Here is a 26256-nt window from a genome sequence, read left to right as displayed (position 1 = left end):
ATCTCGTTCATCATCCCGGAAGCTCAGGGTTTTTTTTTTGCCCTAGGTCTCCCCATCATGGGAATGTACCTTGACTGTACCCAAACTATCTCCTCTTTAAAGGAAGCCCATGGTTCTATAACAGTTGGGCGGCACAGTGGCGCAGTGGTTAGCACCGCAGCCTCACAGCTCCAGCGACCCGGGTTCAGTTCTGGGTACTGCCTGTGTGGAGTTTGCAAGTTCTCTCTGTGTCTGCGTGGGTTTCCTCCGGGTGCTCCGGTTCCCTCCCACATGCCAAAGATTTGCAGGTTGATAGGTAAATTGGCCATTATAAATTGCCCCTAGTACAGGTAGGTGGTAGGGAAATATAGAGACAGGTGGGGATGTGGTAGGGATATAGAATTAGTGTAGGATTAGTATAAATGCGTGGTTGATGGTCGGCACAGACTCGGTGGGCCGAAGGGCCTGTTTCAGTGCTGTATCTCTAAAACTAAACCAAAGTTTTGCCTGCCAATTTTGATTCCAAGTTAAGCTGGGCTAGTTCCATTTTCACCCCATTGATGTTTGCTCTCCCCTATCAATTATTTCTACCCTGTGTTTCTCATTGTCCTTTTCCATAGCCAACCTAAACCTTATGATACTGTGATCACTGTCCCCTAAATGTTACTCTACTGACACTTGATCCGCTTGACCCACCTCATTCCCCAGCACCAGATCCAGCAATGCCTCCTTCCTCGTTGGACTAGAAACATACCGAAGTAGAAAATTCTCCTGAACACACTCGAGGAACTCTTTCCCTTCTCTGCCTTTGCATTATTACTATCCAGTCTATATTAGGATAATTAAAATCCCCCATTACAACTATTCGATAATTCTTGCATCTCTCTGTGATTTCCTTGCACATTTCTATACCTTTCCCACCAATTCATAGCCTATAGAATACACCCAGCAATGTAATGATATCTCTTTTGTTTGTTAGCTGAAACAAAATAGAGTCTGTCCTTCACCCTGCTAAGACATCCTCTCTCTCCAGCACGATGACGTTCTCCTTAATCAATACTGCCACCCCTCCTCCTTTCTTTCCTTCCCTATCTTTTCTGAACAACATATATCCAGCAATATTTAGTACCCAGTCCTGCCCTATTTTGAGCCAGGTCTCTGTTAACGTCTCAACATCATATTTGAAACCACTAACCTATTGAAAAAAATGCTCATTTCCCAACTTTTTAAACCCCTAACCGTATAAGATTATTGTGGATTGATTTGCTTACAATCAATCCTTTTACTCATTTAATCAGTATTTGTCTTCTTGTTTATGATAAGATGATGCCATACATGGATTTAGAAGTGCAACTAATTCGGAATAGGAATATGTCCAGACAAAATCTATTAAAAACCCACTGTTCAGAATGATTTTTTTTTTAGAGAAGTGCTGGTGATCCATGATTGATTTAAACTTTTGAACTGCATAAACTGCTCTATTGCCTATTATGAACTGTTAAGTTGAACTGATAACTGTTACCATAAGCAACTGTTAGACTAGATCGCTAAAACCGCGAGGTCAAAAGGGGCAGAAAAAACAGGATACCCAGGCAAGATGTGCACTAGGGACCACAAAGTGTGAAAAGTGTACGTGTTGAGAGACACAGCACAGCAGGAGAAAGAATGGTCGTGGCTATCAGTTCAGGTAGTCGTGAGACAGTAATGAAATAAGGAAGAGTGAATTTTTACGGAAAGGTGCGGAGATAGGAATCACGGATAGTCTGAACAAATGCTTAATGTTTCCCTTGCTGTTGAAACAAGGGTAGAAGAGCAACAAGCGTGAGAGAACAACGCGTGTGCTACTCCACCCTGTGCCCCTACGGGTAATATATATGATCTGTTTGGTCCTGTAAATAACTGCCTAAACACTGTAACTACTGTGTGACAGAGAATCGCTACAAATATTTGGTTGTCATGTCCGAATCCCTTGCAGGAAATTAATCTTACAACCGACTAAAAAGGTACATTTATCACATTTTTAAACCCTGAATCTATTTTAAAAAGTTCATTTAGCATATTTTTAAACCCCTAACCTATTGCAGTTCATCTAATCCATTGAAAAAAAAGTATTTTTTGTGAATGAAACATATCAAATGTCAAATCAGAATAAAATTTGCAATTGAGGCCTCCCCGCAGACAGGCAATCGAGGAAGCGAATTTGATTTTCCCACCATCCCATCAGTCGAGGAAGGGAGCTCCACAGAAAATGAATTGATTCCTTTTCTCACCTCCCAGCAAGCTCAGAAACCACATTGATGAATAGTAGTTTATCAACATGTTAAAGAACTCACACTTCCGTGGCGCCTCCCATGTCCCCAAAGACCATCCTCCCCACAATGCAGTGCGTCGAACACAACAGCCAATTCGCGAACAGCAAGATCCCACAAACAGAAAGTAGTGGGTCTCGCACGCTCTCCCATCTCTGAGTCGGAAGGCGGTACATTCAAGCCACCATTCCAGAGACCTGAGCCCATAATCCAGGCCGACACGCCCTCTGGCAGTACTGAGAGAGTGCTGCACTGTCAGAGGTGCCGTCTTTTGGATGAGGCGTTGAACAGAGATTGGGTAAAGGTTCCCGAGGCTACTGTTGGAAGACGATCAGGGGAGTTCTCCCCGATATCCTGGACTAATATTAGCATCTTAGAGTCATAGAGTTATACAGCACAGAAACAGGCCCTTCGGCCCATCGTGTCCGCGCCGGACATCAAGCACCTATCTACTCTAATCCCATTTTCCAGCACTTGGCCCGTAGCCTTGTATGCTATGGCGTTTTCAAGTGTTCATCTAAATACTTCTTAAATATTCATTCCAAAACAAACATCGCTAAAAAAATAACTGATCTGGTCATTATCGATTGCTGTTTGTGGGATCTTGCTGTGCGCAAATTGGCTGCCGCATTTCCTACATGACAACAGTGACTGCACTTCAAAAAGTTTTTCATTGGCTGTAAAATGCTTTGCGACGTCCTAAGGTCGTGAAAAGCGTTGCAGAAATGGAAATCTTTCTTTGTCCTCCCTCTTGCTATGAGCAAACATCTCCCTCGTTGGCAGTCAGGTAATGAGCGAGCCGGGTAACTGGTAACCACCCTCCCCACAGCCTTCTTCCACCAAATAGCCTATCCTCCTCTGATGCACCTCCTGAACCTCCGACTCGCTGTGCTATTGAGAATAATCCTGTTGACAGTCTGCTGCAGCCCTTTAAATGCTGCTGTCTGGCTGTATTTTCGCAAACCTTTACAAGTGTGCGTCAGGCACATTAGGTTCTCTGGGCAAGTGTTTCCTGCAACTATAACCTATACAAAATGGAGGGGGGGAGGGGCTGGCTTAGATAGCCCACTGCCTGGAAATGAGACCACCACAAGCTACTTCTTGCACGAATCATAAAATAGGGGCTAACGTAAAAGTTGTCTGTTTTTTCACTCTTTAGGGTACAAGAGATAGAGAATCAACTTACTGTTTCAAAAGAGTGCCGTGATGGAGATCGTCCCTTACTAGGTACCGCACAGAATTACTCGGACTGGCATCACCTCCCGGGACTCGTTTCAATTGCCTAAGTGTGGGAGCGGCAGAGGGCGATAGTTGGGGTCGGAGGTCAGGGGGCAGGTTGTGTGAATTGGATGGAGAAGTATCTCTCGGATTTTTGTCCCAGAATTTCCCTAGGATTTCTAATCAGTTTGTTTTTCAACCTCTTCCAGGAGATCATATGGTTTTGGGTGATACGGGGGTAGTTCATATATCGTGATACACTAGACATCACAATTCTGTGGGATCGGTTGCATAGACAGGAGGGTCTTCTCCTATTCGCCATTGTCCATTAGCTCGTAGACTGAAATAGTTTTATTGGCACTGAGACACAGTAATTTCACACATGCTTACAACCTTTTCCAAGAACCTCTCAGTTCTGGTATCATCTTGTAAATCATTTCTGCACCTTCCCCGGTTCCTCTCCCTCCCTTTTGTAATATGTAGAGCACAACTGTGCACAGTAACTCCAAGTGTGGTCCAACCAAGATCATAGAGTCATACAGCACAGAAACAGGCCCTTCGGCCCATCGTGTCTGTGCCGGCCATCAAGCACCGGCCTATTCTCATCCCATTTTCCAGCACTTGGCCTGTAGCCTGTATGCTATGGCTGAGGTATTTCATCGATAGCCATTCGGAGGGCTTTCCAGAGACACTGAGGGACCCTTGCATTCATGTCCAGGGGCTGAGATGTTTGGCCTCCGACAACCAATCTTCCTTGGTGCAAAAAAAAAGGCAGCAACCAGTGGGACCCTACGTTAGGAGGGGCTGAATGGCCTGCTCCTGCTGTGTGAGGGGCTGAATGGCCTTCCTCCTGATCTGGTGAGCTGCACTAGGATGCCCAAATGCAGTCCCCCCACCCAACAAAACCCACACCCTTGGCATGATTCCCTGGGTTTTGCAGTACAGGGAAGAAGGGCAGCGTTGGAACGCGGAGACACGGTTGCCTGGCGACCGGCCGGGTGATTGACAGACGCGCCGGGTGATTGACAGCCACGCCTTCCAGGGCTCAGCAATAGGAGACAGGGGGGTGGTGCAGCGCCCGGCTCTCTCTCTCTCTCTTAATCCACCCCGCCCACTGAGCAACTGGGTGGGGCTTCACACTCAAATGCACCGGCTGCAATCCAGCATTCCCCAGCCGGCGGGCTGCTCCGTTTTTCGGCGGGTCGTGCATTTTTCTTGCTCCCACCCCCGCCATGGATTTCATGCTGGCCGGCGCGGCTGCGTGCGGAGCCTGCCTCTTCACCAACCCCTTGGAGGTGGTGAAGACGAGGATGCAGCTGCAAGGGGAGCTGAAGCGCTGGGGCTCCTACCGGCTGCATTACCGCAATGTCTTCCATGCCACCTACACCATCTGGAAGGTGGACGGGCTGCTGGCACTGCAGAAGGGGCTCCTGCCCGCCCTCCTCTACCAGTTCTGCATGAATGGCATCCGCCTGGGCTCCTATGCACTGATGGAGACGTCCGGCTACACCTTGAGCGATGGCAAGATCAGTGGAGCCAAGAGCACAGTGGCAGGGGCGCTGGCTGGGGTGACGGGGGCACTTCTGGCCAGTCCCATCTACCTGGTGAGTGCTGTTGTCTGGGGGGGGGGGGTGCAGGGGGTGGGTGGCAGCTGCCCCCTTTCCTAATCCAGCCTACCCTGCGGGCACTGCCTCCTCACCCAGCTCCACGGGCACCTGCCGCCATGCGGTGGGGGTCAGCCCCTTCACCCCCACCCCACCCTCTGAGTCAGAAGGTTGGGGGGAGGGGGAGGGGGAGGGGGGGTGTTCGAACCCCCTGCTTCCAGAGACTTGAGCACAAAATCCCAGTGCAGTACTGAGGGAGTGCTGCACTGTCGGCAGTGCCGCCTTTGGGATGAAGCATTCAACTGAGGCCCCCTCGGAGAGATTTAGGGGGTCTATGTAAAAGGCGAGCGGAATGATGAAGTGGAAAACCGAAAGATTTTGTGCAAGATTTGGATTTTTAATTTAATTTAGTTAGCTGGATGGAAGTCGGGGGAGGGGAGGGGAGGTGGGGGGTGGGGAAACAAAATGGCCTCTGTTGCAGGGGCACAAATCAGCGTGGGATCCTCCTGCTGGGTTATCGAATGACCCGCCCCTTCCCCCCCCCCCACCCCAACTGAAGACGTGAGCCGGACAAGGCCAGGATAGGGTTGGCTGCGATGCACTTTGTGGCTGAATAGCCTGCCCTACCGCGCCAAAGTGTCCCAACACGCCCCCCACCCACCCCCGAATGAATCACCTGCGTGAGCATGGCAGGAAAATCTAATTGTGACATAGTTACTGGAAGGTGGCTGGCACCTATGACCCTGTACCTCGGTAAGCGTCAGCAGCTTATAGGGAAGGGCGGGGTAATAATTATTGACCCCCCCCCCCCCATGTTTCTAAAACATTGCATTGTTTTTAAAGGTGAAGACCCACCTTCAGGTACAGTCCACCTCTACCATAGCTGTGGGTCATCAGTACAAACATGAGGTAGGTGATAGATGTGCAAAGTGGAATATCTGTTTCTAACAACAATAGAGGGAGAAATTTAAGTTGTTGGGATGACAGGAACATGATCGGACTGCTCAACTCTTCAGACCTGTTCTGCCGTTCAGTAAGATCGTGCTGCTTTGCATCTTAACCCCCTCCACCAGCTAATTGAATTAAAGTCACAGCGGGCAGGGCCAAATTGAACCTGGGGAGGGAGAGAGTTCCAGATTCCCACTCCCCCTTTGTGTGACAAAGTGCTTCCTGACATCACCCCCTGAACGGCCTGGCTCGAATTTTAAGGTTCTGCCCCCTTGTTCTGGACTCCCCCCACCCCCTCCACAAACCAGCAGAACTAGTTTCTCTCTATCAACCTGCTCGAATCCTTTAATCCTTCAATTGCATACCCAGTTAATCTTCTGCTCCTCGTAATTTAACCCTTTTAGCCCCAGTATCATTGTAATCAATCTGCACTGCACCCTCTACAAGGCCAGTGTATCGTCCCTGAGGTCCAGGGCTCAGAACTGCACGCAGTTACTCCAGATGGGGACTAACCAGTGTTTTATATAACTGTACAATAACTCCCAGCCTCTTGTATTAGACAACATTCGATTAGCTTTGCTTTCTGTATTTGGACCCCGAAATCGCTCTGATCCTCCACAGTTCCCGGATTCTCACCATTCCGGAAAAACTCTGATTCCCGGTTCTCAGGTCCAGATTGGATGACGTGACCCTCCCCCACACACATCCAGCAGGGTTTGATCCACACGCTGAATTTATCAATGTCCCTTTGTAGCTTTCTGCTCCCACCTTACGCTGCTTAACTGTGCTTCCGAACTTTGTGTTGTCAGCAAACTTGGATATATGGCTTTCACTTCCTCTTAAATTGTTTCTAAATACAGTGGATAGCTGAGACCTCAGGAGGAACATCCTGCCAATTTGAGTGCGCAACCATATTCCAACCCGAATGTCCCACCCAGGTCAATCGGATACCTTTAATCCCCAATTAACTGAATAGTACTTTGTAAATCGCTGATACCCCCAATTACAAAGAAAGGTATTTTCTTTACTTATTAAAATACTCGTAAACCTCACACCACACTTATAAGTTGCACAGTCCTCTTAGATAGCGGAATCCTTTGCGGCTAAAAGTCCCAAACTCCCCCCAGTTGCAATGAGTTGTATCTCCCAGAACCTTTCAAAAATCAATATCCTCTTCACTCACTTCTCCGAGCACTTCCGACCTGGACGTCCCTGAATAAGCCTCTCCTGGTGATCCCGCTGGTCTTCGACCTCTCCGCACGTTTTGAATTTCAGACCAGGTTCAAATCTTTGCAGCCTTTTACAACTGTATCAGGCTTCTGAGAGCAGGTGGCTCTCTCTCTCTCTCTCTCTCTCTCTCTCGAGGCTGCAACCACTGGGTTCCTTTCTTAGAGCTTGTCTGCCTTCAGAAAGTCTGTTAAATTTATCTGGACCCAAATGTCAATAGCTTATTGTCCTGTTCCAATATGCAAAGTCCAGAGGTCTGGTTTCACAGAGCCACCTGGGGCCTCCGTTGTTCTCAGGTGTCAACAGCTACTTGGTGCTTTTGCATTTTCAGGATCACTGAGCCTCTTGTTTATGAACCAAAAGTCCAGAAGGGTGAAACCCATTGTTCGCCACGTGTTACCCCTGCTGTCTCGGTTTTTAAAAAAGTCTTTGGTCTGTGTTCTCTGTTGACCTGGTAACCAAGACTTCTGTCTTGTCCTTTCGCAGAGTGGATATGAGGTCACCTGACTTATGAACACATGAATTAGGAGCAGGAGTAGGCCACTCGGCCCCTCGAACCTGCTCTGCCGTTCAACGAGATGATGGCTGATCTGATTGTAACCTCAACTCCATATTCCCGCCTACCCCCAAATAACCTTTCACCCCCTTGCTTATCAAGAATCTATCTACCTCTGCCTTAAAAATATTCAAAGACTCTGCTTCCAACGCCTTTTAAGGAAGAGAATTCCAAAGACTCACGATCCTCAGAGAGAAAAAATTTCTCCTCATCTCTGTCTTAAATGGGCGACCCCTTATTTTTAAACAGTGACCCCTAGATCTAGATTCTCCCACAAGGGGAAACATCCTTTCCACATCCACCCTGTCAAGTCCCCTCAGGATCTTGTATGTTTCAATCAAGTCGCCTCTTACTCTTCTAAACTCCAGCGGATACAAGCCTAGCCTGTACAATCTTTCCTCATCAGACAGCCCACTCATTCCAGGAATTACTCTAGTAAACCTTCTCTAAACTGCTTCCAAAGCATTTACATCCTTTCTTAAATAAGGAGACCAGTACTGTACACAGTACTCCAGATGTGGTCTCACCAATGCCCTGTATAGCTGAAGCATAACCTCCCTACTTTTGTATTCAATTCCCCTCGCGACAAACAATAACATTTTATTAGCTTTCCTAATTAGGTGCTGTACCTGCATACTAACCTTTTGCGATTCATGCACTGGGACACCCAGATCCCTCTGCGTCTCAGAGCTCTGCAATCTCTCACCACTTAGATAATCTTTCTGGACTCCATCTTAAACTTAAAAAAAAAAAAATCACAGTTTTTCGAACAGAATCATGTTCCAAATTCCAGCGTTGGTATCAGTTACCTCAAAGGAAACCTGGGACCTCGCTGCCTTTGGGAAGGAGGAGATTGCAAAGCCAACCTGATTAGAACGTTCAAGGTTATCTAAAAGCTAACATTGATGCATTGCGTTTGCCCAGGACATCCCAAAAACACTTCCCAACCAATGAATTACTTTTGATAGGTGGTCGCTGTATGGCCCCAGTAGACTCAACATGTGCCCAGCAAAATCTTATGGTGAGATTAACAGCCATACTATCCATTTTAGTGACGTCGTTTGAGAGCTAACGATTGGCCCAGGACACCTGGGAACACTTCCCACTTCTTCACAGTCGTGCCATGGGATCTTTTTATCTCCATTTGAGAGGACAGACTGGGCCTCGGTTTAATGTCTCACCTGAAAGGTGGCGCCACCAACAGTGCAGCACTCCCTCAGTACTGCACTGAAGTGTCGGCCGGGATTGCCATGCTTTTGATCACCTGTCCTAATATCTCTTTGTGTGGTTCGACGTCAAATCCTGTCGGTTTACTCAACTGTGAAGCGTCTTTGGATGCAGCACAACATTAAAGGTGCACATTGTTGTTGGATGGCATGCTGAGGGCCAGCAGTGGGCTTTGAACCCATGATCTCCTGACTCCGGGGGGGGAGTTGGTGGGGGGGGGGAGATAGAGTAGGAGTGCCTGAGCTAAGATGAGAGAAATCAATGAAGGGGATCCACATGAGCTGTCCCTTCCATCAGCTTGACTTCAAATACCAGAGAACGCAGATTAAAAACGAGGAAGTTGGGAGTGCGAAGGGAAGTCTCGGGGAACTGGGTGAAGCCTTTCCTGTCCACAACGAAAGGTTCTAATGTGAAATGAGTTTACATTTCTTAACTGTGCTCCGAGTGTTAAAACTGGTTAGATCACTCAGGCAGGTCACAAGATACTCGGTGTGGGAAGTGGCCGGGATGGGTGGAATGGGTGAGGAATTTTGCCTTGCTGGTGGAGTAGAGGGTGCTTTTTTTGGAGCTGGGCAAGAGGCATATTGTAGATAGTGTGGAGGGAGCTTTACTCTGTATCTAACCCCCGTTTTTTTTTTTCTGGGAGTGCATCTAACCCTGTTTTTTCTTTTTTTTTTCCCGAACCCCGTTTTTTTTTTATGTCGAGGTGGCCTTTATACCCCAGGCCCCCTTTATATATTTTTTACATGTCGAGAGGGCCTTTATTCCTCAGGCCCCCTTTATATACACACTTATATTTTTAAAATAACTTTATTAAAACCAGATAAATAAACAAAAACTCAAATTAAAATGCCATTCTCGGCGTCGACAATGCTCTCCAGTCCCTGCGGTGCCCACCGGTCGCGGAAGGCCTCAAGTGTACCGGCGGACACCGCGTGCTCCCTTTCCAGGGACACCCGGGCGCGAACGTAACCGCGGAAGAGGGGCAGGCAATCGGGGAGGACGGACCCCCCGACGGCCCGCAACCTGGACCTGTGAATTGCCACCTTGGCCAGGCCCAGGAGCAGACCGACGAGGAGATCCTCCTCCCGGCCCAAGCCCCTCCGCACCGGGTGCCCAAAGATCAGGAGCGTGGGACTGAAGTGCAGCCAGAATTTGAGGAGCAGCCCCTTCAGATACTCAAATAGGGTCTGCAACCTCGCACACTCCGTATAAATGTGGAACACGGACTCGTCCAGGCCGCAGAAAGTACAGGTGGCCTGGGAGTCCGTGAACCTACTTAAAAGCCTATTGCACGGGACTGCTCTGTGCAGCACCCTCCACCCCAGGTCCCCGATGTAAAGGGGGAAGACTCCCGCGTAGAGAGACCTCCATCGGGGTTTCCCCTCGCCGCCAGATGGCAACGCGGACCGCCAGGGCGTGTCCGGCCGGCTGACAAGGGCGAGGAAGTGGAGAGTGTGCAGGAGCAGCCCGTACAGGAAACCCCTCCGCGCCGATTGGAATGGCACGGAGGGCATTTCCGAGAGGCGGCTCGGGTTGTGTGGGACCGGCTCCCGAGGAGGGTTTCGGGGCCTGGGTCCGATGAGCAGTTCCGGCCGAGCGGAGGTCAGCTCGGCCGGGATCGCTCCGCACTCCCGAGCCCCTTCGCCACCCGCAGTGAGGGGCGTCCCGGGGGTTTCGGCTACTCCTCCGCCCGCCGGACCGTCCCCGGAGTCGGCCGCCCGGACAGCCGAGGCGCACTCCTCCGCCGGCGGGGGAGCGCACTGACTGGAGGCGACCATGTTCCAGACTCGGAAAAGATCCCGGTAAAAGACAGGCAACTCCCTCAGAGAGGCGCGGCTAACGGACTCCACTGGGAGCTGCGTGTCGTCTTGAAGGCAGTGACACTGGCGGAAAAAATACGTCGCCAGCGCACACCATCTGGGAGGACGCTCGATGTACAGGTATCTCTGCAGGGTCCGAAGGCGGAGAGTCGCAGCCTGGGTGCGGACACACACCAGCGACTGACCGCCCTCCTCGATCGGGAGACTCAGGACCGCGGCAGAGACCCAGTGTTTCCTCTTGCCCCAGAAGAAATCGACGATTTTCTTCTGGATCTTGGTGGCAAATACAGGGGGCGGGGCCAAAGTGACCAACCGGTACCACAGCATGGAGGCCACCAGTTGGTTTATGACCAACGCTCGGCCCCTGTAGGAAAGCACTCGGAGATGTCCTGTCCAGCGCCCCAGCCGAGCGGTGACTTTCGCCTCCAACTCCTGCCAGTTTGCCGGCCAGGCTTCCTCAGCGGGGCTAAGGTGGACTCCCAGATAGAGGAGGTACGTGGTGCTCCACGCAAAAGGTGTCATCTCCTCCGGCAGGGAGTCCACCCGCCACTGACCAACCAGGAGTCTGGAACATTTCTCCCAAATGATCCTCGCGGAGGACGCGGCAGAAAAGGTCTGCTGGCAGTCGCGCATCCTCCGCAAGTCAACGGGATCTGTGATTGCGAGGAGCACGTCGTCGGCGTAAGCCGAGAGGACGACCCGCATGGCCGGCTCGCGCAGAGCCAATCCCGTCAACCTCCTGTGAAGCAGGCACAGGAAGGGCTCCACGCAGATGGTATACAATTGGCCGGACATGGGGCACCCCTGACGCACTCCTCTCCCAAATCGAAGGGGCGCCGTCAAGGACCCGTTAACTTTGACTAGACACTCTGCGGCGGCGTATAAAAGTCGGACCCGGGCCGCGAAATGCGGCCCGAGTCCGAAAGCGCGCAGAGTCCCGAAAAGGTAATCGTGATCCACCCTGTCGAATGCCTTCTCCTGATCGAGGGAGAGAAGGGCGACCGACTGACCAGTCCTCTGGGAAAGATGGATCAGGTCCCGGACCAGGTGGATGTTGTCCTGGATGGACCGGCCCGGGACCGTGTAGGACTGGTCGGGGTGGATCATGTGGGCCAGCACAGAGCCCAGGCGGGTGGACATAGCCCGGGAAAAGATCTTATAATCCGTGCTGAGGAGGGAGACCGGACGCCAGTTTTTAAGCAGGCGGAGATTGCCCCTCTTCGGCAGCAGGACGATGACCACCCTGCGCCACGAGAGGGGCATCTCCCCGGTCGCCAGGCTTTCCCCCAGGACCCGCGCGTAATCGTGATCCCAGGACGTCCCAGAACGCCCTGAGGAACTCCACGGTCAACCCATCCAGCCCTGGGGATTTGCCCCTCGAGAGCTGGTGGAGGGCGCCAGTCAGCTCCGCCAACGTGAGCGGAGCCTCCAATCCTTCGGCGCCCTCCGGGCTGACCTGCGGCAAGTCCTCCCACAAAACTCTGCGCGCATCCTCGCTGGACGGATCCGGAGAGAACAACGCACTGTAATACGTCCGGACCAGGAGGCCCATTCCCTCCGGATCCGTGATGGAGGATCCGTCGTCGGCCAGCAGCTCGACGAGCTGCTTACGGACCCCCCGCCATTTTTCCAGCGAGTAGAAGAAGGGTGAGGCGCGGTCCAAATCTTCCAGGATCTGGATCCGCGACCTCACGTAAGCGCCTCGGGACCCTATGAGCTGCAGGTTCCTCAGCGCGCCCTTCTTCTCTTTGTACGCCTGCCACAGGGCCGGGTCCGTGACGGCATGACCGAGGCGGGATTCCAAGTCGAGCACCTCCCTCTCAAGGCGCCCGATCTCGGCTTCCCGTCTCTTGGTCAACCCCTTCGCGTACTCCTGACAGAAGACGCGGATGTGAGTCTTGCCCACATCCCACCATAACCTCAAGGAGGGGAAGCCCCCCCTGCTTCCTTCTCCAGTCGGCCCAGAATCGACAGAACGAGTCCCGAAATCGCACGTCCTCCAGCAGCCGGTTGTTAAAGTGCCAGTACGCGGACCCCGCCCGCGTGCGGAGCGGAGTGAACTCCGCTCACACCAGGCGGTGGTCCGAGCACGGCACCAGCCGCATGGAGGCCGCCGAAACGCGGGAGACGTACGCCTGCGAAATGTAGAGGCGGTCGATTCGCGACCCCCCCTCCTCCAGACCTCCACGTGAAGGCGCCGGAGTCGGGATGGAGATTCCGCCAGACGTCCACCAAGTTAAGGGAGCTGATCAGTCCCCTCAACTTCTCCACCGACGCTTGACCGCGCTGGGGACCGGAGCGATCCCCCACCTCGAGGGTGCAGTTAAAATCCCCCCCGAGGATGATGCACTCGCCGCTATCGATGGAGCTCAAGAGAGCGGACACTTCTTCAAAGAAGCGCGCTTGCAACACGCCGGGCCTGGGCGCGTACACGTTCACAAAGTGGAGCGGCACGCTACCCAGGCGAACGGCGAGGTGGAGCAAGCGGCCCGGCACTAGCTCCTTGACCCCCAAGATCTCCGGCTGAAAAGTCGGGGCCAACAAGATAGCCACCCCACTAGAAATAGGGGTGAGGTGACTCATGTAGACCCCACCCTGCCACTCCAGGAGCCAGGTGGCTTCGTCTCCCGGAACGGTGTGGGTTTCCTGCAGAAAGCTCACCGCGTATCTCCCTTCCCTAAGGACTGAGAGATTGTGAAATCTGCGGTGAGCCCCTCTGCTGCCGTTGATGTTGAGGCTGGCTATGGTTATCTTCATGTCAAAGGTACTTAAAACCCGTCACCGACACCTCACTGTGAGGAGGGAGTGGAAGTGCACCTGGCCCTCCACTCCCCCAGCAACCTATTGGGGAACACATTAAAACGGCGCCTCTCAACCAGTTTCACGTCCGCGCGCTTGCCCGCTATCTTAAGGGCGGCACGGACGGACTGTATGATCAGCGCCAGATTCGACCAACAGTCGAGGGCCAGCTGAACTTTATTGCGGCAACCTCTGCAAGCCGCGAGGAAATCCCGGAGTTCCGCCGTGGGGATGAGAGGAGATTCGGTGGGAGGCATGAGGGACTCCACCACCTCACTGGCGATGGAATCAAGATCATCCTCCGTGCCCCGCACCGAATCCCCATCCTCCTCCGGGTCGTCACCGCCAGTGGCCGACACATCCACCACACACTGTGGGGCGGACGTCCCGGCCGCGCCAGCTGGTCCCGCCTCCGTCACGATCCCACCCCCAGGATCGATGGCGGAGGAGTCCTCTCTGGGTTCTATTGTGAAACTGGAGCCTGTAGGCACCAGCGGTTCAGGACCCCCCTCCACCTCCGTCCCCAGGCCAATGAGTGGTCCAGGGGAGACAGAAGCTCCGGACTGCGGGAAACCAGCCGGAGCCGAGACTGGAGGCGGCGAGAGGAGGCCATCTCCCGCTCCGCCAGCACCCACAGGCCCAGCAGTTGGGGCAGCATTCTCGGTTATAACTGGGTCGGGGGTCTCCTGGTTGGTGGTGGACTCCGGCTGGGAGGCCCGACCCTCTGGGGCCTCGCCCTCCCCTTCATTCAGGACACCCGACCCAGCAGCAGTGGCAGAATGGGCGGCTTCCCCAGGCTCCCCCACCACAAGCAGGGCCCCACTTACTCCTTCAGGAGGGGCCTCATGTACCGGGGCCATCCCCTCCCCTCCATCCTGAGGAATAGGGAGCACCTGCCCGGACTTTGCAGCCTTGGTGGTGGCGGTAGGGGAAACCTGGGGACCCGAAACAGGAGACAGCTCCCCTCCAACAGCTCCCCTGCGCCTCAGGGCCCCTTGTTACCTCTGTGGAGGGGTGCCTTCTCCTCTTTTTCCCAGTTGTGTGCGGAGGCTCAGAGACCTCCATATCATCAGAGGCCTCCACCTCCACACTCTCCTTTTTTTTATTCACCCTGGGCCTGAGCCCAGCCCTGGGGCAAGTTGACTTCCCGAGATCGGGCCTTGGGCTGAGCTCAGGCTCGGGTAGTGTCACGATATCCAGGGGACGCGCCTCTCGATGTTTATTTCTCCTCCGCACCCTCCTTCCACTTGGACGGTCACCCCCCTCCCTGCCGGAGGCCGTGAAAACCACAGCCTCCGGTACCGACTGAATGGTATCTGGTGGTGGTGTAGTGGGGGTGGGAGGAGGTGCAGCGTCGCCACCCTGGGCCGCTGAGTTGGAGTTGGCAGCCGGGAGGTTGGGGCAGTTCTTACGAACATGCCCCACCCCCTTACAGACATGGCACCGCACCCCGTCCAAGGTCCAGAAGACGCGGTAGGCCGTCCCCTGGAATTCTACATTGAAGTGGCCCTCTGTCACCTCCTCCCGCGCCAGCTGCATGAATAACTGGCGGCGGAAGGAGTACACGTGTCGGAGGCTGTTCTCCCGAAGACCGAGCGGGACTGGGGTGAGCCCCGTCTTTACCTCCCCCAGATGGTGCAGGTGGGGAAGGAGGAGCTCACCAGGGATGAAGGGCGGGACATTGGATAAAATGAGCCTTTGCGCAGTGGCCTCCAGGGGGTCCACTGGCAGAAAGGTCCCGCCCACGGTGAGCCCCTTGCTCAGAGCCAGGGACACCGCCCGCTCGGTCTTCAGGAAAAACACTGCCTTCCCGTACATTTTAGAGGCTGCAACAATGGCCGAAGGGCCGACAACCTTGGCCATTGCTTTCACGCATGCCTCGATAGTCATGTTCGGGTGGACGTAGCTCTTGACCCCATGCTTCGTTGTTAATAAAGCAAACGGTGACGGGGCAACAGGTGCAGCTGCAGCAGCCGCAGCAGCATATGAACGGGAAGGCCCCGCCACCGGCGAAGGAGGGCTTGCCATGGGCTCTAAGAGCTACGTCCACCCCCAAGAAACAAAACAAATTTACACAATTTAAAAAAAAAAGCAAACTTTAAACAAGGTGGAGTGGGAGTAGAGGAGGATGGCGTAGGATGGTAAAGGAAAAGGGGAGGATAGGTGACTGAGGCGACTGAGTGGAGGAAGGGAGAGAAAGGCTAAAAAGGATGTTTGTTCCAACTGCCAGTTGGAGCACCTTTATCACAATTAGTCCAAACTTGTTTGTTGTCTTCCAGTTGGGGGAGGCTTCTTCGCCCGGGACGGCTGGAGCCGCCCGGTACTCTCCTCTTCTGATTTTAACAAGACAGTCTTCACCCGGGCAACTCCAGCTGTCCCGAGCAGGCAGTTGGGGTGGGGAGGGAGCTCCCTGTGTGCAAACACCAATACAAACACAGGGGCCCCTACTGGATTTGGCTGCCCCACCCCTGAGTCTTCAGGCCTCTTCTCCCTCCCCCAAACAGTTTAAACTTAATAGTCTTTCAGGTGCCCTGACACCCACCTCTCCAGAAAAATTGCAGCCTTCCTTGATGGTTTCCCTCCACTCTGTATTCACCTTTCTCCAGTCCCTCTCCCCAGTTGCTGCAGTCTCCACTCTCCACTCTGCAATTGCTGCAACACAGGTGCAGCTGCTCCCCCTGATTGCTGGCAGGAAGTGCTCCAAATTGACCAGCCAATCCCAGTGCTGTCCCTGTCCTGGGAGTGTTTGATGGGGACAGTGTAGAGGGAGCTGGTTTGCACTGGGTGGCACAACATGGCACAGTAACAGAATCACAACTAATACTCGACATTGGAACAGGTCCCCCTCTAACCCCACATTCGAGCACCCCAAGTCAAAGTGCTTTCGATGAACTTTGTGCAGGGAGAAAGGACTGGGGGATCTCATGGTGAATTTTGACCTTTAGGTAGCTGATTGAAGCAGCACTCGGTCGGTCAGCCGGCTGTTTGTGATTCCGAGGCCCCAGCCTCAGTTACGCCGAAACAACCAGTGAGCAAAGTGAGGATCCCGGCCCAGCTCAGCAACATCCTGCTGTCACCACCGGCAACACATTAAGACGGGGGGTTACGACTGCAGTGGGGATCGGGGAGGTGCACAGGTTGGGGAGGGCCTGGTGGGATAGGCCCACGTATCCCTACGGGGCGCAGATATTGGTTGGGTCGAACGATGTTTCCCTGTTCGTAAAAGATCTCACTTTGCAGAGATGGTTTCACTTGCTAAGTTTCGCCCGATGTGGATTAGGTACATTTTTGTTCTATAACCGGACTCGTAGCATTATTACGGCACGGAAGGAGGCCATTCGGCCCATCGTCTCCATGCTGGCTCTCTGTAGAGCAATCCAGTCAGTCCCATTCCACGGCTCTGTATCCCTGCAAGTTTATTTCCCTCAACTGTCCATCCAATTTCCTTTTTGAAATCATTGATCGTCTCCACTTCCACCACCCTCGTGGGCAGTGAGTTCCAGCTCATTACCACACGCTGTGTAAAAAAAAAAAGTTCTTCCTCACATTCCCCCCCACCGTATCTCTTTCCGAAAACCTTCAATCTGTGTCCCCTAGTCCTTGTACCATCAGCTAATGGGAACAACCATTCTTTGTCTACTTTATCTAAACCTGTCATAATCTTGTACACCCTCTATCAAATCTCCCCTCAACCTCCTTTGCTCCAAGGGGAACAATCCCAGCTTCTCCAACCTAACCTTGTAGCTAAAAATCCCCCATCCCTGGAACCATCCTGGTAAATCTCCTCTGCACCCTCTCAAGGACCCTCACCTCCTTCCTAAAGTGTGGTGACCAGAACTGGAAGCAATCCTCCAGTTGGGGTCCAACCAGAGTTTGAGAAAGGTTCAGCATAACCTCCCTGCTTTTGTAGTCAATGTCTCTCATTACTGGCACTGGGAGTGTCAGCCTGGGTTACGGGTTCGAATCTCTGGAGTGGGACTCAAAACCCCTCGCCAACCTTCAGATTCAGGTGAGAGTGCGACGGACTGACCCACGACTCACCTGTGATAATTGGACTGCCTGCACGCAGGTAGAACTCGGCTGCATTTTAAAGTTACACTTCGAATTCAGTTTGGTAAATAAAGCTGACTATAATATGCGGGCACAGGCAAAAGTGGCCATGGGAAAAAAAAAAAGTCTATTTCACAAACGCCCTTTAGGGAAGGACATCTGCCTTCCTTACCCAGTCTGGGCCTACGTGACGCCATGTCCGAAGCCAATATTTATCCCATGATCAACCAAACACAAACAAAAAAAATTTGTGGGATCTTGCTGTGCACAGATTGTTTGTGGCGTTTCCTCAAACAGTGACGACATTTTTTAAAAAGCACTCCCTTGGCTGTGAAGCATTTTGGGGCGTTCTGAGGCGTGAAAGACGCTATACAAATGCAAGTCCTTTCTCTTTTAGGAACACACCTGAAAAGGTAGCCTGCAGTCAGACTGTGACGCCAGTGCATGTGATTAGAAAGTAACCGGAGTGCAAGCAGGAAAGTGAGAGGGGGGGATACACTTATCCCGGGCGAGGTTTATGTTGCTTGCAAATTCTACCCAACATCAGAAGTTATACCAGACGCTCAAATTACAAACAATCTGAACAGGAAGTAAATGATTCTGAGCATCAAGGGAGACTTTCTGAGCTTGCGAAACTGTGGCAATTGCAAAATTAAAGGCTGCTTAAAGCTCCTTGTTTGGTTTTCGAAATGAGTGTCCATTAAGGATGCCCATTCGCCCACAGAACAAATCACAGGCCTGCTGTACAGCTGCCTGCTATTCAGAGTGTGCAGTCTTTTTACTGTAAATACTGACTCACTCCCGGAGACCCTCCTGTAAATACTGACACCCCTCCCCACCCCCCGGGGACTCCTGAAAATACTGACACACTCCCGGGAACCCCTGTAAATACTGACACACTCCCCGGGGATCCTCCTGTAAATACTGACACACTCCCCGGGGATCCTCCTGTAAATACTGACACACTCCCCGGGGATCCTCCTGTAAATACTGACACACTCCCCGGGGATCCTCCTGTAAATACTGACACACTTCCGGGGACCCCCCCTGCAAATACTGACACACTCCCAGGAACCCCTGTAAATACTGACACACTCCCCGAGACCCCCTGTAAATACTGACACACTCCCCGGGGATCCTCCTGTAAATACCGACACACTCCCAGGAACCCCTGTAAATACTGACACACTTCCGGGGACCCCCCCTGTAAATACTGACACACTCCCGGGGACCCCCTGTAAATACTGAGACACTCCCGGGGCCCCCTGTAAATACTGAGACACTCCCGGGGCCCCCTGTAAATACTGACACACACCCGGGGAACCCCTGTAAATACTGACACACTCCCGGGAACCCCTGTAAATACTGACATACTCCCCGGGGATCCTCCTGTAAATACTGACACACTCCCAGGAACCCCTGTAAATACTGACACACTTCCGGGGACCCCCCCTGTAAATACTGACACACTCCCAGGAACCCCTGTAAATACTGACACACTCCCAGGAACCCCTGTAAATACTGACACACTCCCCGGGGATCCTCCTGTAAATACTGACACACTCCCAGGAACCCCTGTAAATACTGACACACTCCCGGGAACCCCTGTAAATACTGACACACTCCCGGGAACCCCTGTAAATACTGACACACTCCCCGGGGATCCTCCTGTAAATACTGAGACACTCCCGGGGCCCCCTGTAAATACTGACACACTTCCGGGGACCCCCCCTGTAAATACTGACACACTCCCAGGAACCCCTGTAAATACTGACACACTCCCAGGAACCCCTGTAAATACTGACACACTCCCCGGGGATCCTCCTGTAAATACTGAGACACTCCCGGGGCCCCCTGTAAATACTGACACACTTCCGGGGACCCCCCCTGTAAATACTGACACACTCCCAGGAACCCCTGTAAATACTGACACACTCCCAGGAACCCCTGTAAATACTGACACACTCCCAGGAACCCCTGTAAATACTGACACACTCCCGGGAACCCCTGTAAATACTGACATACTCCCCGGGGATCCTCCTGTAAATACTGAGACACTCCCGGGGCCCCCTGTAAATACTGACACACTTCCGGGGACCCCCCCTGTAAATACTGACACACTCCCAGGAACCCCTGTAAATACTGACACACTCCCCGGGGATCCTCCTGTAAATACTGACACACTCCCAGGAACCCCTGTAAATACTGACACACTTCCGGGGACCCCCCTGTTAATACTGACTCACTCGCCCAGGGACCCCCTGTAAATACTGACACACTCCCCGGGGATCCTCCTGTAAATACTGACACACTCCCCGGGGATCCTCCTGTAAATACTGACACACTCCCCGGGGATCCTCCTGTAAATACTGACACACTCCCCGGGGATCCTCCTGTAAATACTGACACACTCCCCGGGGATCCTCCTGTAAATACTGACACACTTCCGGGGACCCCCCTGTTAATACTGACTCACTCGCCCAGGGACCCCCTGTAAATACTGACACACTCCCCGGGGATCCTCCTGTAAATACTGACACACTCCCAGGAACCCCTATAAATACTGACACACTTCCGGGGACCCCCCCTGTAAATACTGACACACTCCCCAGGGGCTGCCCTGTAAATACTGACACACTCCCAGGGACCCCCCCCTGTAAATACTGAGACATTCCCAGGGCCCCCTGTAAATACTGACACACTTCCGGGGACCCCCCCTGTAAATACTGACACACACCCCAGGGGCTGCCCTGTAAATACTGACACACTCCCAGGGACCCCCTGTAAATACTGAGACATTCCCAGGGCCCCCTGTAAATACTGACACACTCCCGGGGACCCCCTGTAAATACTGAGACACTCCCGGGGCCCCATGTAAATACTGACACAATTCCGGGGACCCCCCCTGTAAATACTGACACACTCCCAGGAACCCCTGTAAATACTGACACACTTCCAGGAACCCCTGTAAATACTGACACACTTCCGGGGACCCCCCCCTGTAAATACTGACACACTCGCCCAGGGACCCCCTGTAAATACTGACACACTCCCAGGAACCCCTGTAAATACTGACACACTTCCGGGGACCCCCCTGTTAATACTGACTCACTCGCCCAGGGACCCCCTGTAAATACTGACACACTCCCAGGAACCCCTGTAAATACTGAGACACTCCCGGGGCCCCCCATGTAAATACTGACACACTCCCAGGGACCCCTGTAAATACTGACACACTCCCGGGGACCCCCATGTAAATACTGACACACTCCCGGGGACCCCCTGTAAATACTGACACACTCCCGGGGACCCCCTGTAAATACTGACACACTCCCCGGGGACTCCCGGTCCTCCAGGCAGAAATCACTTTCTATTGGTGCACAGAGGCCGAAGTGCGCAAATACCGAAATATGATAACCTTCCACTGATGTCCTCGCTGAGGGCTGGAGGACCAGGGAATCCAGTTTCCAACACCATGCTCTAGACTTAGGACTCACCTCCCGTGGAGAGGTGTCTGTCAATCTGTATGGGATAAGACAATATAAAGTGCTCAGTGCAAACAAACCATCGCTGACCCCCGGTTAAAACTTTATAGACGTGTTGATTCAGTCGAGCAATAAGTCACCAACATCACTAAAAGCAGATTACCCGGTTACTTATTTCATAATTGCTATACATCGAGGCATGGCAGTAAAACAGTCAGGGCCTTCTCATTGCTCACCTCAGAAGTGCCTCGCCAACTTATTGGCGCTAGTGGAACATGAATGGTGGTGCAGGCTCGAAGGGCTGAATGGCCTACTCCTGCTCCTATATTCTATGTAGAAACAGGAGTGAGCAGAGGCCGTTTACCATGTACGATTTAACAAAGTCTGTTCAGCACTGCATCCTACATGGAATGTACAGCACAGAAACAGGCCATTCGGCCCATCCGCTCCCTGCTGGCTTTTCTGCTCCACACGAGCCTCCTCCCACCCCCTACGTCCTCTCACCCGATCAGCATATCCTTCTATTCCTTTCTCCCTCACGTGTTTATCCAGCCTCCCCTTAAATGTATCGACACTATTCACCTCAACCACTCCCCGTGGGAGCGAGTCCCACATTCTCACCACTCCCTGGGGGAAAGAGGTTGCTCCTGTATTCCCGATTGGATTTATTGGTCTTATATTGATGGTCCTTAGTTCTGGTCTCTCCCACAAGTGGAAAATGCATGGCAACAAAAGCATTCCGTGTGATCTCTGCCTCATTTCACGTCTCTTACACTTAAGCCTGGGCCTGGGCCTGGGCCGAGCTCTGACGTCAATATAAATGCGAGTTTGTTCATTCAAGATGGTGGGAAAAGATGGAGGGGTAAATTTTCTCCTGTCTTTGTTCCCAGACCTGCCACATTTTGCCTCCCAGTTCTCCCCCGCCCCACTGCGAGCCTGTAGCCACCGCTTGGTGCTGGGGTACAGGATCGTACAGTGACCTCTGACCTCTCGCACCGCCTTCAAGTTCCTATTCAACTTGTGTCAACCTAACCATCGCGTCAAGGCATGAGAGAAAGACTGTGCATTTATGTAGCGCCTTTCATGATATCCCAAAGCATTTCACAACCAATTAAACACTTTTTGAAGAGCAGGGCAACAAATGCTGGCCTTCCCAGATTGTCCACGCCCCATGAAAGAATTAAAAAATAGTCGCTGTTGTAAGGTAGGAAAAGTGGCAGCCAATTTGCGCACAGCAAGCTCCCACAAACAATGTGATGATAACCAGATCGTCTTGTTTTTTTTGCGAGTGATATTAGTTGAGGGATAAATATTGGTCCCAGGACATCAGGGAGAACGTCTCTCCCTCGGTTGACATCTCATCCGAAAGACAGCACCTCCGACAGTGTGGCACTCCCTTAGTACTGGAGCTCGGAATGTTGGCCTAGATCATCTGCGCAGGACCTTGGAGTGTGACTTGAACCCACAACTTTCAGATTCTGAGCCGAGAGAGTGAGGCACGGTGCCATGGCTGACACTATCCATGGAGGCCGTTGCTGCCGAGTATGATCCTGTCTTTCCTGCGCACTCTCCCACACGAGGTGCTCTCTCCAGTCGAGTGGTGCTTGTCGACCTGACTCGGAACTTCATTGAGATCCCTGGACTTGGAGGTTCATCTTCATACAACACAGAGGGAGGCCATTCTGCCCATTGCGTCTGTGCTGGCTCTTTGAAAGCGCTATCTAATTAATCCCATCCCCCCCCCCCTTGCTCTTTCCCCCATCGCCCTCAAGTTTCTCCTCTTCAAGTATTTCTCCGACTCCCCTTTTGAAAGTTACTATTGAATCTGCTTCCATCTCCCTTTCAGGCAGCGCGTTCCAGATCACAACAACTCACTGCGTTAAAAAATTCTTTTCACCTCCCCCCTCTGTTCCTTTTGCGTTAAATCCTTTGGTTACTGACTTTCCTGCCATAAAATTTCTCCTTATTTACTCTCTCAAAACCCCTCATAATTTTTAACACCTCGATTAAATCTCCCCTTAACCTGCTCTGCTCAAAGGAGAACAATCCCAGCTTCTCTAGCGTCCCCATCGTGAGCTGATTCAGTGAATTCATTTCCCCTGACTCGCAGCCTGTCTGAATATTCAAGTCCCAGACAACGTCCCTTGTGCAGACAGTGACCCAGGGAGGGGAACGATAACACTTTAACTGAGTTTTGGTACATATAATCCACATGGCTCAGAATAGCTGTTATGAAAGTGCTTCGGTTTTTTGTTACGAATATTTTTTGAGGAATTCATAAACTGAAGAAATGGACCAGTTTTTTTTTTAAGAGGGTCATCAAGAGGACACTGAAAGAACTTGTTTGGCAACAATAGTTGCTGGTTGTCACGTGACTCAAGTTAAAACTAGAACAGGAACCCTGGTAACTGGGGGAAGATGTGTGCAGAGAAGTGACAATCGCGCGCCCCTTGACAGGACAAGCCTGCAGAAGGGGAGAAGAGCATTCCCAAGGAAGAAGACCACAACCCAGCTCAGCTTTCCAGCACCTCTCTCAAAGACCCTGAGAAGTCCGCTGCGTCAGCTCATCTCGTCTTCTGTCTTTGAAGAAAAGCCTGCTAAATTAATTCTCAACACCGCCTGAAAAGAACTGTTCTAAAAGATCCCAGTGACCCATCTACATGTACTCGGACGTTAGACTGTATGCCAGTTTTGGAACACAATATATCTCATTTGTTGTTTAAGAATGAGCGAGTATTCAGCCCGTGTTTTTTTTTTGTCTGTGACAAAGCTCTGAACAAAAATCCCTTTTATTTTTCCAGTTAACCGGGGTGTGTGTGAGTGTGAGGTGCTAAGGTAAAAAGGGAACTTCAAAATTTCAATCTGTGCCTTTATGCTTTGTTTCACTACTGGTTAAGACTTGTTTTATAATAAACTGATGATTTATTTTTCTTGTTCATTCAAGAAACCTGGTGAGTGTTTTTTATTCTGGGAAAAATATAGGATTAACGTAGTGGTAAGTGGGAAAATTTAAATATATGTTGTGACCTGTGGAACTAGAATAAACGGTGTACTCCTCCCACCTCGGTCATAACACAGGTTGCACAAGGGGTGGAACCTGTAGCCCCTTGAGCCTGACACACATACATAAAGAGTGTGTGACTTTTGATGCAGGATATTTGAAAGCTCACCTATATTCTCTTTGCCCATTAAGTGAGCATGGGAGAGTGGAATACTGCCCATTTGAGTCATGCGGTGACAGCATCAAACACTCCCAGGGCAGGTACAGCATGGGGTTAGATACAGAGTAAAGCTCCCTCGACACTGTCCCCCATCAAACACTCCCAGGACAGGTACAGCACGGGGGTTAGATACAGAGTAAAGCTCCCTCTACACTGTCCCCATCAAACACTCCCAGGGCAGGTACAGCACGGGGTTAGATACAGAGTAAAGCTCCCTCTACACTGTCCCCCATCAAACACTCCCAGGACAGGTACAGCACGGGGTTAGATACAGAGTAAAGCTCCCTCGACACTGTCCCCCATCAAACACTCTCCCAGCAAAGCCCATTCCTTTTGTACCCTATATGCAAGATGGTGACAGAGTTGAGAAAGACTTAAAAAAAAATGACTCCATGGTGCCACCTACTAGCGAGAGCCTGCAACTACATTGTGACAGGCTGGTGTTTACATACAGGATTCCGAATCCAAACGTTTGCATAAAGAGTGTCAAGGTTGGTGTCAAATTGGCAGGAAGTTGGACTGGGAGATCAACGAACATTTTGAACAATATATTGATATTGATACAACAACATGTCTCTCCTCAGGGGATGCTCCACGCACTGACTACCATTTACCGCCGGCACGGGTTCACTGGATTGTGGCGCGGGTCAAGTTCAGCGGTGCCCAGGGTGATAGTTGGCTCTGCTAGCCAGCTCTCCACATTCTCCAAAACAAAACAGATTACCAACGACCTGCAGGTCAGTAGAACCGAGTGATTCGACAAGACACGTACCCACAACAGCGGGTTAGAGAAAGGGACGGATTGAAGGGCGTGGGAGAATGAATGAGTCACCAATGCAAAACAACCTCGATGCCCAGGAACCCTGGCTGATTACTTTCCCCCTTTCTGGGGTTGAGGGGCCATTTGTCTCACCCCCAACTCTTTCTTCACCTGGGATAAGCTAACAGCACAGACTCCGTAACATCGCCCGTCTCTGCCCCCCCACCTCACCCCATCTGCTGCCAAAACCCTCAACGATGCCTTTCATTACCTCCAGACTCAACTATTCCAATGTTCTCCTGGCTGGTCTCCCACCTTGCACCTTCTGTAAACTTCAGTTCATGCAAAAAATACTCTGCTGTCCCGTTCATCCATCACCCCAGTGCTTGCTGACTTACATTGGCTCCCAGTCCAGCAACACCTCAATTTTAAAATTCTGAGCCTCGTGTTCAGATCCCTCTGTGGCCTCGCTCACACCCTATCTCTGTAACGTCCTCTAGCCCTCCGGGATCCCCGCATTCCTCCAATTCCGGCCTCTTGAGCATCCCCCGATTCCCATCGCTCCACCATTGGCGGCCGTGCCTTCAGCTGCCTGGGGGCTCCCGAGCTCTGGAATTCCCTCCCTAAACCTCCCCGCCTCTCTCTCCTCCTTTAAGTTGCACCTTAAAACCGACCTCTTCGACAAGTCCCTGTCCTGATATTTCCTTCTGAGGCGCTGCGTCAAATTTTTGTTTGATAACAAAAAAGGGGGCGTTTTCACGCGGCGCTATATAAATGCAGGCTGTTGTTGACGTCCGCGCGCTGCCCGGTCGATCCCAGCCCTGACGCCCCTCACCGCACCACCGGCAGCGAGCGCCGTTAACGGCTCCTTTGTTTCCTCGCAGGTCTTTAAGCCGGGCAGCTGGCTGGTGTCCCTGACGGCGGGGATGGTCAGCAGCGTCTTCGTTGTCCTCGCCATGACGCCCTTCGACGTAGTTAGCACTCGGCTCTACAACCAACCGGTGGATCGCCAGGGGAAGGTACTAGATCGCGGCCACCCCACCCTCTCCG

The 26256-nt window shown here is 52.1% G+C and overlaps 1 protein-coding gene across 3 annotated transcripts in view; it reads left to right on the top strand.

The window, feature by feature from the left end:
* The first annotated feature begins 4637 nt into the window (after positions 1-4637).
* The window catches only part of slc25a35 (solute carrier family 25 member 35), a 24337-nt gene continuing 2718 nt past the window's right edge, over positions 4638-26256 (top strand). The window contains exons 1-4 of one of the 3 annotated variants that reach the window (XM_068023662.1): positions 4642-5110; positions 5954-6019; positions 25031-25183; positions 26091-26225. In XM_068023662.1, coding sequence (XP_067879763.1) covers positions 4739-5110; positions 5954-6019; positions 25031-25183; positions 26091-26225 — 726 coding nt within the window. In that variant the 5' untranslated portion in view covers positions 4642-4738. Of the gene's footprint in view, positions 5111-5953; positions 6020-25030; positions 25184-26090; positions 26226-26256 lie in introns of all 3 variants that reach the window. The other 2 variants (XM_068023661.1, XM_068023660.1) reach the window with 2 other exon arrangements.

This window comes from Heterodontus francisci, chromosome 48 (assembly GCF_036365525.1).
Source record: "Heterodontus francisci isolate sHetFra1 chromosome 48, sHetFra1.hap1, whole genome shotgun sequence".
Lineage (NCBI taxonomy): Eukaryota > Metazoa > Chordata > Chondrichthyes > Heterodontiformes > Heterodontidae > Heterodontus > Heterodontus francisci.
The sequence above is the reverse complement of the archived record's forward strand: the minus strand, read 5'-3'. Positions and strand labels throughout refer to the sequence as shown.